A 15,566-nucleotide genomic window follows, 5' to 3' on the forward strand; every position below is an offset into this window, starting at 1 on the left:
CACACACACACACATTCACACTCATGTACTCACACACTGTGGAATACTTTGAATGCTCCTCTCTTCACAAAAGTCACATTTTCTTCTCACTGTGTCTCTGGCATTTCTGTGCCAGAAATGAGCTGCTGCTTATGAGAGGCCATCTCTAACAGTAGATCCCACCAATAACTCGCTCACACCCCACCCCCCCATTTGGGTGTGATGGCCTCTCTATTCTCTGTCTGTCTGTCGCTCAGTATCTCAGCATCTGTATTCTTTTTGCTTTTTATTATCCCTATATCTTCCCCTCTCACTTCTCCCTTTTCTCACTCTCTTCTTCTGATTTATTATCTTTCCCTCTGTCTGTCTTTTTCTCTGTCTTTCTGTCCCCTTTAGGCTAACCCTCAAACCTCCATCAGGAAGCAAACAAGGCTCCTTGACATTCAATTTCCTGCTTGCCACGCACTTCTCTATTGTATGTGCTTCTTCTTCTTTTCTAGGACTCTTTTTGTGCGAGTTGAATAGGTGGATGGATGTGGCATTGGATGAATAAGGGAGCAGATGGATGGATGGATGTGGATGGATGAGGAGAGAACTTTTCTTGTAGGGTTGTCAGCCTCTGTGGCTGAAGCTTTACCAGCAAGGTCACTTTGTGGGGATTTCAGCATTTTTCTTGAGAACAGTAAACTGAATTTGTTTGGGAGCTGTCAGCAGTAAAAACAGCAAGCAAAGAGTTTTTCCCCCCTTATTTTGTGCTATCTCTGACTGGACAGTCATAATTGTGCACACTGTGATAAATAACCAATTGAACAATTTCTTAATTTAATAAAATATTTTGTATTTATGTTCTGAACAATGTAAAAACCTCTTTAGAAAGACGGTGTGAAAAAACCCTGTATAACATTATGGCAGAGATGCTACAAGTCCAAGTCAAGTCTCTCATGGTTATAATAAATGTTCTATCATCTGCTGCATGATCTGGTCTATTTAGAACACTGCATATAGCATACAGTATTAGCATTAATTAGTTGTTTGGTAATTGATCACTTTAAATAGGCTATTGCAATGCAATATGAAAAAAAACACAATGTGAACATTCTTCACAACTGTATTTTGCTTTGTAACATGAACATGAAGCTACAGTACAGACCAAGTATTGACTAAAAAATTAATATATGTTAACATTACTCAGGGTAACAGAAAAATATTACGATCTTTATTAGGCATGCAATAATAAGTAATTTTTCAATAACCGTACTGCTGTATTGTGTAATTACAGTGGGTCTCCAACTAATGACAGCTCATAATCTACTGTAAATTAACACATCCCTCTATCCTCTCAAACCCAGTGTAATAGTAACCTAATAAGCCTGTTATGTTCAACAATATACATATGCAACATACATAATGTTGATGCACCAAAAAAAACACAAATTAAATAAATAAAGATTGTTCCCAAGTCTCAGTCAAGTGTGTTCAACTGAAGTGTGACTGAGTCCGAGTTGCAACAACCACATCCAAATATATATCAGTAAATCAAGGTTTGAAATTTGTTGCTGAAGTGTGGGGAGTGGTTGAATACCTGTTCATCATGGATTGCATTGTTTGTGACTCATCTGAGCAACATGTATATAAGGAGACAACTTATCTCATCATAGTGTTTCCGAAATTATTGAAAAGAAGGTTTTCTGGAGAATTTAAGCAAAAATAGAAAGCATGCTAAGTCAAGTGTGCTAGTCGACTAACAATATATTTTAAAGAACCTTTGATGCAATACTAAGCTTCCAAAACTACAGAAGACAATTCAGCAGAACCTGCTTACTTTGTAATAAATCACAATTTAAGATTGTAAGTGGTCAGGACTGAAGCAAGAGACTGTCAATTGCTTTTGCTAAGCCTGACCAATTTTAAACTCTTATTTATACCAAAAAAAAAATACAAGTTGGCTAAATATCAGCACCAATGTATGCCTGGACAGCAGACTTTAAAGCTTGCTTGTTTCTCACTGCACTGCTCTCTTGTCTTGTTGCTAAGAACACTGTTGTGCACCGTTCAATGAACCAGAATCTCATTGTTTGTTTGTCCACCCAGGAATTAGAGGTACTCCAACAGGCCATTGTCTGACATTTTTAACATTACTGAAGGAACCTTGAGAACAACCCTTTGCACACTTGAACGGTGACCATCAAAGACCTCTCTAAAGTTAGCTTTCACCTAAATTAGTGGAATGTTTTCCTTATCAGTTTTATCTCGAGTTCATAGCTGACTGTCCATATTCTAAGTGAAGCCGTGGGTAACTAACTGGTGCTGTTTGATTAGATGGCACCACAAGCAGGAAAAAAATCTGCAAGTCAGTCAATCCAGCCTGTCAGAAATTACTTGGTAATTAGTGTGTGTGTGACAATGTGTGTGTGTGTTTGTGCTCCTGAGCCTGCTTGTGTGTGTTTGCAGTGAGTCCTGTTGAGAGATAAATGAGTCTGGTTGACATTGTCTCGAACAGGTGGTGAAGTCAGCAGGGAAGACATACAGACAACTCTCATACACACACACTCACACACACACACACAGACACACACACTCACACACCCAATTTGACTTCAATGCCGATTTTCTGGCTTGTTTGAGAGCGTAGCCAATCTGATTGGATAAAGAAGGAAGAATAGGTTGTCTTTGAATAGCCTCCATATTGAGTGGCTGATGTATTGATTACAGAGGCAGAGAACCCACATTAATCATTCACAGCATGTTTGATTGACTGATTTATTGTCTTTTATGAACATTGCATGCTATTTATTTGCCTCTGTGTCAACCAGTGAGTGTGTTAAAGGAACAGTTCATCCTAAAATTAAAACTCTGTGTATGTAAGTACTTTTGTGTCACACATCATTGCATCTAAAAAAAGACACTAAAACAACAGTATGCAAATCAGCTAAAGAAGTTAAATTTTCCTCATGTCCTCTGTGTATGTGTTTATTTTTAGGTGAGTGTGGTGCAGGACTCTGTGAACATCTCAGGCCAGAACACAACTAACATGGTGAAGGTACCGGATTGCAGGCTGGCGGAGGAGCTCGGAGATCTGTGGGAAAACTCTAGATTCACCGACTGCTCCCTGTGTGTCGCTGGCCAGAAATTCCAGGCACACAAAGCCATCCTAGCAGGTGAGAATATCCCTTAATTCATCACATCTAACAAAGGTGGAACATAAAGACTTAGCATTCAGGTTGTCTTGAAAACTTCAGCCAGGCAGTGATTGTGATTTTCTGCCGTCTATAAAAAGAAAATCCCAACAATCAAGTGTAGTTTTCATCATTCAAGTAATTGTGTGGTCATGGTATGACACAGAAATATACTGTACATTTTAAGCTTGCAGTAAAACATGAACTCTAAAGGTATAGTTACATTACACATTCATATTGACTCTGTTTCCAACTTCCTGCGTTTCCTGTTTCACTCCAATCTCAAACCGACTCCTCCAGTTATCTTTATTACCCCAAATGGGAAACTTGATTTGCAGTCAGGGGCACAAACAAGGATAGGATTTTTAAATTCCATGTGCAAATTAAGCAGGGATATTGCACAAGGAATAAAGGAGTTTTCACCTTTTTTAAATCTACGGCCTGAGGGAAGAGTTCAAGGTGAAGGGGGTGGTTTGTAAAGTCCAGTATGGACGTGGCTTTGCAGAGAACCTGCTGGTCAAGGATAGCCATCAGAGGGGTCTGTGGGACAAAGATCACCTTCCCAGCAACCTTAACAATGTGGTTCAGGTGGTTTTTATCCTTTATGTTTAAGTTAACGTACCAAGCAACAAATTCAGTAAACAACTTTTCAGACAAGAATGTAATTATCCAGTCCACATTAAAAACATTTAACTTCCTAAGGAAGTACAAACGTTGCTGTCCTTTCTTACAGACTGAATCAGAATTTATATCAAATCAAAGTTTTTATTGATGACTGTTCAAAGATATTTATACTGTTCAACAATTTTAATGCCAGTTCCTTTGATGAAGGTCTGAGATAGCGGGTGGGATGATTGCCTTCTGAAATCAATGACCGTATCCTTGGTCTTTGTGACGTTTAATTTGAGAAAGGCCTCATCACACCTTTTAACAAAGTCATCCACCATTGGCCCATGCTCATATTCATCTTTATGGAGCAAGCTAATGATAACTGTGTCATCAGCAAATTTCAGGATGTGCCTGTCCCCCTGCTGGCTTCTACAGTCATTGGTGTAAAGAATGTAAAACAAAAGGGACAAGACACAGCCCTGAGGAGAGCCAGTGGAAGATGAACACTGTTCTGACAGAAAGCCATTTACTCTCACCCTCTGAGATATTTAAAATATATTTATTTACATCAGAAATGCGACATTGTGTCTTTTTTAAGTGTTTTAAGTGTAAAACCTTATTTGTGAACAAGTCATGGCATTAGTATATTTCTATTAAGGTGTTTTGGTAAATTTCAGAGTTTTAACATGTGAAAACTTCCCAGAAGTTGCTTTTAACTGTCAAGTTATGCAGGTGGTTATTCCCATGTGTCGTGCACACAGCATCATTAATGGAGCAGACTAATAGAGAAGTTTATTAGCTATGCAGTATACACACCTAAAAGCTGTCATTTATATGCATTCTATATATCAGGGTTAGACCGATATATTGTAGTAGGTTAGACTGACAATAGAGTCCAAGGTGAAGTCCTCAGGTACACTGTCTGACCTACAGTCCAAAACACAGATACTGAAATTATCATTTTATAGAAACAGTGAATGTTTGGTATTTTTGCATAATAAATTACCTTAATTAATAGGTTATCAAAATTGGTATCTTCTGTTTATTGACTAATAGCTTTAAGATTAGATCACTTGGTGGCGTTTATGTTATTTTTCATGCTGGAGTTCTGATTTTTAGATTCAAGTTTCAGATGTTGTTCTGCTGTGACAAGAATTCCGGGGGAAATACTTCATCAGATTTTTAATTTTAATGAATAATTTTGCTTGCCATAGGGATGGTTAAATTTGAATACATTGAATATCCGTACGAAGTGTCATCTATTGGCACCTTGAGCACCTGCCTGTGTTGGTATTGGCCCTAGAGTCCATATTGACCACACCCTGTTATGCTGGCACTCAAACACACATGTGCACCACACACACATGCACACAATGCCCGGTGAACAACTTGTCGCAGATATTGGCGCTTTGATGACAGGCAGCATCAAATAGTGAGAAGTTTGAGGAAACTGGCGAACTGTGTGTCTCTGTGGGGGCAAAGAGAGGCTGTTCATTATTGGATTTGTTGAAATGTGTGTGTGAGGAGCCATTTTAATTATGTGCTGCTGGGGTTTGGGGTCTTCCCCTCTCTCTCTCTCTCTGTCTCTCTGCTCTACTTGGTCCAGATGACGTCCCTCCTCCTCGTTATTCCCCCTCTTGGCCGTTCCCGTGACAACTCTCCCGGCCGTTAATCGCCGTGGAGACGGACAGAGAGGGATCAAACGAAGGAGGGAGAGCAACTCAAATTGGCTCCACATTGGCCATGTGATCTTTATACCACGCTGGCTCCCTCTCTGTCTCTTACCTTCGCTTTCTTTTCTTTTCCTTTTTACCTTTCCTCAATATTCCCCCCTTCACTTTCATTTCTCCCTTTTTCACTCTCTGTCTGGTCTCTTTTCTTCCTCCTTTCACTGTTCCTCTCTCCTGCCTCTCACGCTTCTTTTTGTGTCCCCACATCCCTCTAGTATTTGTCTTCCTGTCCGTCTTTCCTTTTCTTTATCTCTTTCTCTCCTGTCAAATTTTGCTCAGTTCCCTTTACTCCCCATCCTTGTGTACTGTTCTCTTCCTCTGACTTTCTCTCTCCTTTCCCTCCTTTCACTTTCAATGACCCTCTCTCTCTCTCTCCCTCTCTCTCTCTCGCCCACCCCTTCCCTTTGTTGCTGCAGTATGAGCTCACCAGTATTGAGCTGCACCAGACAGACTTACTGTAGGTTTGTCCCCATAGTCCTACCTGGCATTGCTAAGTTTGATTTCAGTGCTCCAGGATGCATGCACTCATTAATGGCTACACTAACTTTTTTTTTAGGATTTTTGCTAGTTGCTGTCACAAAATGATTGGGACCGACATCATGTCCCCATCCTGACATATGTCTCTGTCTTGTAAATGCTTTGGCATGCTGTTTAATTGTAGGTAATCACAAAGAACCAAGAATCTACAGCAAGTCCAGTTGTCTTTGACTCTTCACAGACAAACAAACGCCCTCTTTTTAGTTCTATGTCATGTTGATTTACATTGTCTATATTGCATTTCATACAAATCAACTGTCCACAGCCTTAAGTTGGCTTGTTGTCTGTCCAGCTTCCCTCGCCTCCCTTGTAAACAAAACAAATTACCTCTTGAGAGAAAGCAGAAGAGAAGTATGTAAAAGTTATTTTGTTCATCGTCTATTTCAGTGACTACTGTCACTTCTATAATCTTATTATAAGAAAAAAAGGAATCATCACCCGTCTTGCCTAAAGATATCTTGACATTTGATTTACCTGAACACATGAATGGAAAGTTAACACTTCGTATGTTCTGTTTTTCGGTTTCCTTTTGCCGTTGAAAATTAAAGTAGTGGGGATACCCAGAGGTTCAACTTGCATTTTCTGTATGGCCTGACCTTGGAAGTTAGTCTGACCCTGAGCCGCAGCTTATCTGAGACACACTTATGAAAGCTGAATGCTGTGGGACCTGATGTTCGTTTCTGTGTTATTTACTTAGTTGAGGACTTTACTGAGGCAGTAGGGGTTGACCTTATAACCACTACTGTATGTCCCATTGTTAACTTTTCATTTACTCATTGGCTTATCCCCACATTTTTCTATTATTATCAGTATTATACTTATTTGTGGCTTGTTCAGAGTTGATGGATGACACCATGTTTCCAAATGAGTAATTAAATAGCTAGCTCTGCGGTTAATAACCCATTATTTAGTACTTCAATTAATTAGTATATCACTGACTTTGACACCTACTTAATAATGTGTTAAAACATTTGTTAATTTTTAATCGCTAGGTAATTAAGCATTCATTAGTGAACAATCATATAAAGTGTTACCCAATGAGCACATAATGAAAGAGAGTGAAACATATCAGAAGAGGATGACACTGGTTGAAGTGTGATTCTTAGTAAAAGGCCAATTTCTAACCTCTGTAGAGACACATTCTCTCTCCGCTGTTAAACAACCAACTGGTAGTCATGTTCAGACACAGACTGAGCTCCATCTGTGAGGTTCAGCCTGTGCCTAAACTAACCGCTGTCACGACCGGGATGAGAAGAGATAAAATACACTGTGTCGTTGCCCTAAGCAGAACTACAGAGACAAGATGTGGTTGATTATTTTAAGCACGCAGAATTATCATACAGCAGCGATTTCAAGTACAACAGAAGTGGGACTGATTAATGTAATTTGTAGTGCTGTGGTTGGATCCGACAGCTAGCACGGCCGGTCTGAGCCAAAGATTAAACATAACCTCTCCAGCCGTGGTCATGTCTGAGTAATAAGAGAGAAAATGCACGTTTTGCCTTTAAAGCAATGCAGTAAGTCACTGTTCACCTCACTTGTGTAATGATAAAAACGCAAATACTAAAAGAATTTATGTGTCCTTTTTGATCAATAGCTCGAGTCCTTTGAGGTCACTAGATTTAGTTATTTACATCGTGAATTTATCTGTCTTAAAAACGTGTGGCAAAATCTGATTAAAGAAAATCAACAATATGAAGTCTGGGTGAAAATTGGATTATAAAAACACCATTTGCATTGCAAACACTATGTTTTACTGTTTTCTTTTTACTTTGAGGGACATAATCAGCAGCTCTTTTGCATTTTGTCTCCACTTTACTCCTCATTTTCTGTAAATGGAAGCATGATCTGAACTGTCCTTGCCTCAAGAGGATTTATAAACTGTGGTGAACAGTGTCCTCTTGCAGCAAGAGACAGAACACATTTTGGATTATCATGCACATATAAGCTGTCTGCTCTGCTTTTAAAAATTGTGTGTATTTTTTTTTATGAAAATAAGCCTTAGTAGTCCTCTATGCTAGCATGATAGAATAGTCTGTGTTGAATGGCAGCAGTAGATTTTCAGACCTTGTTATCAAAACAGGAACCTTAATTAAAGCATAATGTATCAAATAAGCTCCAGTCTATCAGCATTAAATTCCAGTTAAACACACCTCAGAGGTCGTCATGAGTCTGTCAGCAGGACAGAGCTGCAGTCGACTTTTTCCTCATGATGCTTCTGCTGCTGTCACTGCTGTCAGTCATCCCTCTCGCTCTCCTCTGGCCCTGTGGCAGGCTGTTAACGGATATCAGAAACCTCTCCATGCATCAACATTACACATAATAACAAACCTCCCTCTCTCTCTGTTTTTTGTTTCTCTCTCTGTCTCAGCTCGCTCGCCGGTGTTCAGTGCCATGTTTGAGCACGAGATGGAAGAGAGTAAGAAGGTGAGTCGAGCACTTGACTCTGTTGTTCCTGCTCCCTCAGTGGTGACTCGAATGTCTAAATTCTAATCTTTCTCTCTGTTGCGTCAGGAAGTCCTCACCTCTTAAAACATCATAGTGTGTCTGCATGTGTTCCTTCATGTCTTGTTGGCTGCAGTTCTATTATGCGGTGTCTTTTAAGCCACTATGTGTAGATTTTCATATGTGATTATATCATCTTTGAAATTATTATAAAGGTGCAAGGGGTCGTTTGTAGACAACTTTAGAGCTGCTCGATAGTGGATATTTGAGGTTGAAACCAGTGTCAATATTTAAGAATACAGTATATTGTACAATATATTTTTTTTATATGAGACATACATTAGCACATAGCACAAGTATTACTTTAATTCATGTGACCACTTTACTGTTAATAATATTAGTGTCAATAAACTTGTCAAATCCCTCTGATGGACAAAATGTTATGGTATCTTAGTTTTGCATAACATATCTTTGGCATTCCTGTCCTGCAGTTTCATGTTGAGGTCTGGTCTCATCAGCATTTAGAACGACAAAGCTTTGTGGTTCGTAAACTAACTAAATAAGTACAACTTTGATTAACTTTACCACACTTGTTTTTACCGTTGACCAATAGCACGGTGTCTTGATGATACAAAATGGAGGAAGCTATTGTAGCTGTCTAGCTGTGTTGCACCATCCTCTGTCAGAGTATAAACTGCTCCACAAGAAGAGGAGTGGTTTCCACACAGTTATAAGTCAAAGGTACAAATATGTCTTTTGAATAAACTCTGTGAACTTACTGTCCTGTTAATCGTTCAGTAACTCTTTATTGAATGACACGTTGTGACTGGTTAGCATGTTCCCGACTGGTTAGGCTGTTAGCAGTTATCTTAGCAGCTACAGTAATTCAGCAAATAGCCCTGCAAATTATTCAATCACCAAACTCCTAGAACCAAATATTTTACCAAGAAGCCAGATGGATTTCATAGTGCCACTTTCTGATGGGACTGAGCATTAACTGGGAATTAACTTACTGTACATGCCAACACAGATATTCCTGTAATAAGCTAATATTGGCTGACAACATCAACTGATTTATCAATTGAGTTATCTTCTGCACATAGTGGCTTGAAATTATCTAAGTATTCACAAAAAAAATAAACAATTTAAGATATTTTTTTCTCAATGCAGTGTTCTTTTTCACAGCAGCCATTTTGACATGAAATCGTAGGGTAAACACAGACATTACTAATGATCTGTTCCAAGTAGAGTCATGGTGATGTTATTGTGCATGTTAGGCTCTGCTACACTAAATGGAACAGAACTTTAATTACTATCACCTGTGATTACCCTACTATACTATTTCTAATATTCTGAATTCTGAAAGGGGGATCAATAAAGGAATATCTTATCTTATCTTATTTCATGTCAAAATGGCTGCTGTGAAAAAAGTCTATTTGAATAGAACAATATTCAAACCATTCCATCCATTGTGTGTGCTCTACTTAACACAATTGAGTTCATTGCTCTTAAGAATCTTTAAAGTGTGTTCAGACAGAATTTGAACGGTGAACATGTAAATCTTTCAACACTGTGTGTGCATCTTTGCTTTTTTTTATGTGTCCTCTGTGATATTTGTGTATGTCTGTGTGTATTTTTCCATGTCTGTGCGGGCATACGCACGTGTGTGATGCAGAGAGCCCTCGTGCCACAGTTGGTTGTGTTCATCTGATAGGAGGTGGTGAGATTGAACCTTGGTGATTTAGCCGTCATGTCAGCGGAATATTGATGCCTGCATGGCTCGAATGGGGAAATTATAAAGCACAGAGCCAGGAAATGCATCTTAATTGCTGTTTAAGTGGGCGTCTTCATCAGAAAGAGGGAGAGATGGTGGGCCACGTCCCCATACAATTCAGAGAAAACAGATAGATGGGTTAACACTCCTCTGCAGCACTCTATAGAGGAGAGACAAATGAGCTCATAAAGAAACACTCTAATAGAGGACTGCTCTGTGAATAGACGGGAGATTCACTGTAACTACACGAACGTTGTCTATTTATGAGACACTGTTGAAAGCTTGCCTTCGCAATACTGAATGAAGTCCTGTTAGTTTTTCCTCATCTGACTTCCAATGTGATTATGTGGTGCTATTTTTTCCATTTTTATTTCATTAACACTCCAACTCACTTTGCTGTTGAAAATAAGCAAAATAAAATTATTTTAGCTCTCCTGTATGTCAAACCCCCTCCATATTCTGGATTGTGTACAAACAGTAAAAGTAAGAAAGCACATGCTGTGATGAGAAATGTTTTTTTTTTGAAGCTGACGTTAGAGGTTATACATGCTACTAGATGTCGCACCAGAGCACTGCATTTCAGACCAAAACAATCAGTCATTTTACCTCGTATAATCGTAAAACACACTTAAAACTGGACAGAATCAAAATAAAACTCACCAAAACCTTATTAACAATCACCATTGTTGGTTTGGTCAAAATAAACCCTAACTACACTGAGTTAGATTTGAAAATGTGCAAAAAAGATTGCAATGGCAGCAACATAACAAATCCTTTGAGCGCCCGTCAGTGTACGTCCACTAAAAGTGCTTGTTTTTGCTCAACAGCCTCAGATTGTTATTATAATTGTCTGACAACATTATGGAAGGGATCCCTACAGAGATAGTCCGCTTTGTTAGAGACTAAGATCCTTTTTGTTTCACCAGAAACAGATGTTACATTGCCAGTGCTCACCACCTAACTCCATAGACAGAAATTGTAATTTTACCTTGCAGATCAACATTGTAACTTCATTCGAAGTGGACAAAATAAAACTGCCTTTTGTTATTCTTTCCACTGTTCCAACAATCACCAACTCTGGTTTAGGCAAAATAAATCAGTAATTCACAGACGTAGATGAGAAAACGTTTAACTCTCATATATATATATATATATATATATATATATAACATTTAATAGATTATATGTACATAATGTAGCGAGTAGAGGATTCATGTTTTTTGGCTTACCTGTTTTACTGATTGAGCTATGTGTGTGCCGACAGGCCTTCTTGTATTTATGTGTGTTATCTGTATGCCTGTAAAAGGACACTATAACAGACTGCGTGCTGTAAGCTCCACCCGGCTGCTTTCAGACTTTCCCTCCATTATTTCTCAGTGTGTTTATGTTGCTGTTGAGTGGTCAGAGTTGACACAAATGCACTAAGCTGTTGGTACACCCAGCCTGACCCTTCTAAAGCGCCGCCGGTCACCGTGGTGACGATAAAGCACTGTTATAATTGGTTTACTGCTTTGTTCTGCCTCTCAGTGCGGAGGGAAAGGTTCAGGTTACCGTCACTGTGCCAGCGAGTGATAAAGCCTACTTTGCTGGCTGCAGGCACTGTCAAGGAATGAATACTCAGGATTAATTTTCAGGAATCAGCTGAAAAGAATTAAATAAATGTACTAGAATGTAGTTTTACTGAAACGTGTTCAGACTGTTCAGAAGTTGTTTATTTTCTTATTTGGCACTTGGAACTTGTTTAGTATCACTCTATGGCTGACTGTCCCTGTGTGTATGCTAAACAAGGTGAGTGATTTTAATTCAGGTACGTTTTAGGATATTCATATAAAATAAAATAAAAAAAACCCACTCTGCTGCTGCGCATGGTTTTAAAGGATTGTCAAAGCATCTTTTTCTTCTCTTGCCTTTTATTCTGTTAAACCCTCTGTGTATTTTCCTCTCCTGTCCTCTGCTCCCGGTCAGAACCGTGTGGAGATAAATGACGTGGAGCCAGATGTCTTCAAAGAGATGATGTGCTTCATCTACACAGGCAAGGCCCCCAACCTGGACAAGATGGCTGATGACCTGCTGGCTGCAGCTGACAAGGTACAGAGAGTGGGTGTGTATGTGTGCACCTGTTACTATGTACAATTACACACAAGCTGGTATGCATAATAATGTCCCTAAAAATACACCTGAGAAACACCAAGTGCTCCTCAACCCCCAAACACACACACACACTTTAATCACATTCAAACACAATTTGGTAGGGAAATATAAACCCTCCTACATGTGGAAGGTAAAGAGATGCACACAATTACAATGTATCCTATTCGTCATTGTTTTTTCCTGTGCTGATACTGGATACTCAGTGTTTTCTATCCATTCCACATTTTTACTCCTCCACTCTCTTTCTTCCAGTTTTGCTCTCATTGTTTGTAGAGTTGTATTTTCAAAAATGTCCAACTTTTAATGGCTCACAGCAGGTCCATCTAGATTTGTTTTGACTGAAACAGCCAAATATACACTAGTTAGTACTAATAATACATCGGTCTATTGGTTGGTCCACCACTTTAGTTCAGACAAAAATATCTCAAAAACTATTGGATCGATTGCCATGAAATGTTGTACAGACATTAATGGTCCCAGAGGATGACCTGAATCTTCTTCTAGTGCCACCATTGACATTTTTGTTTTTCAGTGATGTATCTCAACGGTATTTGATGGATTGGCACACAATTGTGCAGATATTTGTGGTTCCCAAATGTCTATCAAACTAATGACATAACCATCAGCCTCAAGTGTACTTTGTCTTTTAATTAGCAAAGGGGATAAATGTTTTAAGTACTAAACATCAGCATGTTAACATTGTGAGGAAGGCAGCATGTTGACGTTTGCTTTTAGCTCCAGCCTCTAAGACCTGCTTGCATTGCTGTAGACTTTTAGTTTTATGTATATGTTTACTGCAATAATCTTGTGAAAAGAGTTTTGAAGACTCAAGTACAACAAAACTATTTTATTTATAAGTAGGGCCTACAGTCTAGACCTGCTCTATATCCTCACCTCACTTCAGCTTCGCCTTCACGCTTGAGTTCTGCCATTATTTCAAGTTTGGTAGCACAGAACAGTTGTGTGTGTCTTAAACATCCTCGCACAACCCTTATTTAGTAGAGGTTCATTTGAATTAACTCCATTACATCTGTGTTCGTGTGTGTTCGTAAATACCCTGCTAAATTGAAAAATTGCGGTAACGCAAAATTTCCCGTAGTCTCTGCTGAACCATATCGACTCATCCTGTGTGTATCACTGTGAGAGCAGATTATTGTTCCTATTGCAATTTTGTAATCAGACTCAGTGGAAATATTTTTTTACCTCTCAAGTGATCCCGTTTCCCATCATCATTCCCCCTCCGTCTGCATAACTGTCACTTTTACTTCTCTTGGCCATGTTTTTTTCTTATTCAATCTTAGCCGTGTTGCCGCTGCGGTGGAGTAATTCTGTGTTTCCGTATCATTACACAGTGCGACAACAGTTGTTGGTGGCAGCGCTGTTTAAGTAATTTAGTTTACCTGCTGTTTCCCCTCTCACTCTCTCGCTCTCCCTGTCATTGGCAGTATGCTCTGGAGAGGCTGAAGGTGATGTGCGAGGACGCTCTGTGCACAAGTCTCAGTGTGGAGAACGCCGCAGACGTCCTCATCCTCGCCGACCTGCACAGCGCCGACCAGCTCAAGACGCAGGCCGTGGACTTCATCAACTAGTGAGTTACACGCCTGCACTGAGATCCTTCATCTCCAGAACTACTTCCACACTTATGCTTATAATTATACAATTTTTTTCTGTTTCACACACACACAAACACACACATTTGTACACTTAGCTTTTCGTCAAAGGAAGTCATTAATTTTCAGTGGGAGCAATTTTTGTCTCCTGAGGAAATTTAATTTAATCCCCAGATCGGACCATTTTGCTTCTGTACCATATTGGGCCATTTAACAATAAAGCTCAGCTGCTGATGTTAATGATGTTGCAGGCAGACTGGTTAGGTAAGATGGGGCCCATTAGTATCAATGACTGATATTTATGTCCATGGAGAGGTGATTGATCCAGTATTTGAATGCCCAGTTGAAACAAAAATCTTTCTCAGTCACTACTTAAATGCATCACCTCCCCCACTGTTTTCTGAATTCTCTGTCTCTGAGCCGGACACATTTTCCATTTCTTTGTTCATGCCTCTGTCCTTTTCTTTACAGCTTCACTCCATCTCCTGGCCTCGTTCCTGCATGGGCTCCTTCTCCCTCCCTCTTTCATTTACTCCTATATCTCCCCTCTTTTTCTCCCCTTTCTCCCCCTCCTGTTCTGTGCTTAAGAGCTCATGTGTGCCTAAAGGTGTTCAGTAATGCAGATTTCTGCCCCTAATCCCAGTCATTAATTGTGGTTATGGGCGTTATGACAGTTTAATTTGCGACAGCGTTGTTGTGGTGGGGAGAAAATTGGCCACGGGGGACTCCCGGGCCAGCAAAGCGTTATCAACCCTCCTCCTGCGGACACAATGGACGGCAACAAGAGCAACAAAACAAAAATCAATTTAGAGGACGAATATAGAAAACAAGCGACACAGAGGAACCAATAATCCTCCCCCCAGTAGCACCTCAACCTCTTTCCAGACCAGTCTTTACAAGCAGCTTACAGTCATTTAGTTGAGACAATAGGAGTCCTCTTTATCTTACCTCTGTCTCATTTATTTATCCTCTCCAGGGATGTAGCAGAGAGTAAAGCCACCCAAACACTCTTTATCCACTCTGTTTATAGAAAAGAGTTTCCCCACTTTTTTTTAGCCTAACATGAATCTTTAGGACTGAGTAAATTCATCGAATAAATCGCAATAAGTAGTGCGAATGCGACATGAATAGGAAGTAACGGCCTTCTAAGGCAGAAAAAAATAGAGCTTTTCTGAAAGTAGTTTTCAGTTCATAATAGTGGTGGTTTGCCTTATGATTACCACAGACTGGAGGTCATAGTTTGGCCTCTTTTTAATTTACCTTCACATTGCTGGTCTTGCTGTCCCTCAGTCCCCTCCTGTGCCTCACTGCAGACTTTCATCACTCTCCCTTACCTCCCTGTTTATCTTTTTGGTCACTGCTGCTGTCTCTCTCTCTCTCTCTCTCCCTCCTCCTTCCCCTCCTGCTGTGGCTGCTCTCCTCGTGCCCTTTTGCTGGCCTGTTGCCTCAGCCTCCTCACACTGGCCATTACTGTAGGCAGGCGTTCACTTCCTCCACAGAGGATAGGGTCAGAGGTTGGCTGGAGGTCTAGAGCTGCTGTGTGGACAGCATTTGA

At 39.8% G+C, this 15,566-nt stretch overlaps 1 protein-coding gene across 1 annotated transcript in view; it reads left to right on the top strand.

The window, feature by feature from the left end:
* Positions 1 to 15,566, top strand: part of spop (speckle type BTB/POZ protein) — a 63,321-nt gene that overhangs the window by 44,440 nt on the left and 3,315 nt on the right. The window contains exons 6-9 of the mRNA XM_035655422.1: positions 2,960 to 3,137; positions 8,403 to 8,458; positions 12,216 to 12,338; positions 13,847 to 13,989. Coding sequence (XP_035511315.1) covers positions 2,960 to 3,137; positions 8,403 to 8,458; positions 12,216 to 12,338; positions 13,847 to 13,989 — 500 coding nt within the window. The remainder of the gene's footprint in view (positions 1 to 2,959; positions 3,138 to 8,402; positions 8,459 to 12,215; positions 12,339 to 13,846; positions 13,990 to 15,566) is intronic.

Source organism: Morone saxatilis, unplaced genomic scaffold (assembly GCF_004916995.1).
Source record: "Morone saxatilis isolate NCDOM2014 unplaced genomic scaffold, NCSU_SB_2.0 Contig14, whole genome shotgun sequence".
NCBI lineage: Eukaryota > Metazoa > Chordata > Actinopteri > Moronidae > Morone > Morone saxatilis.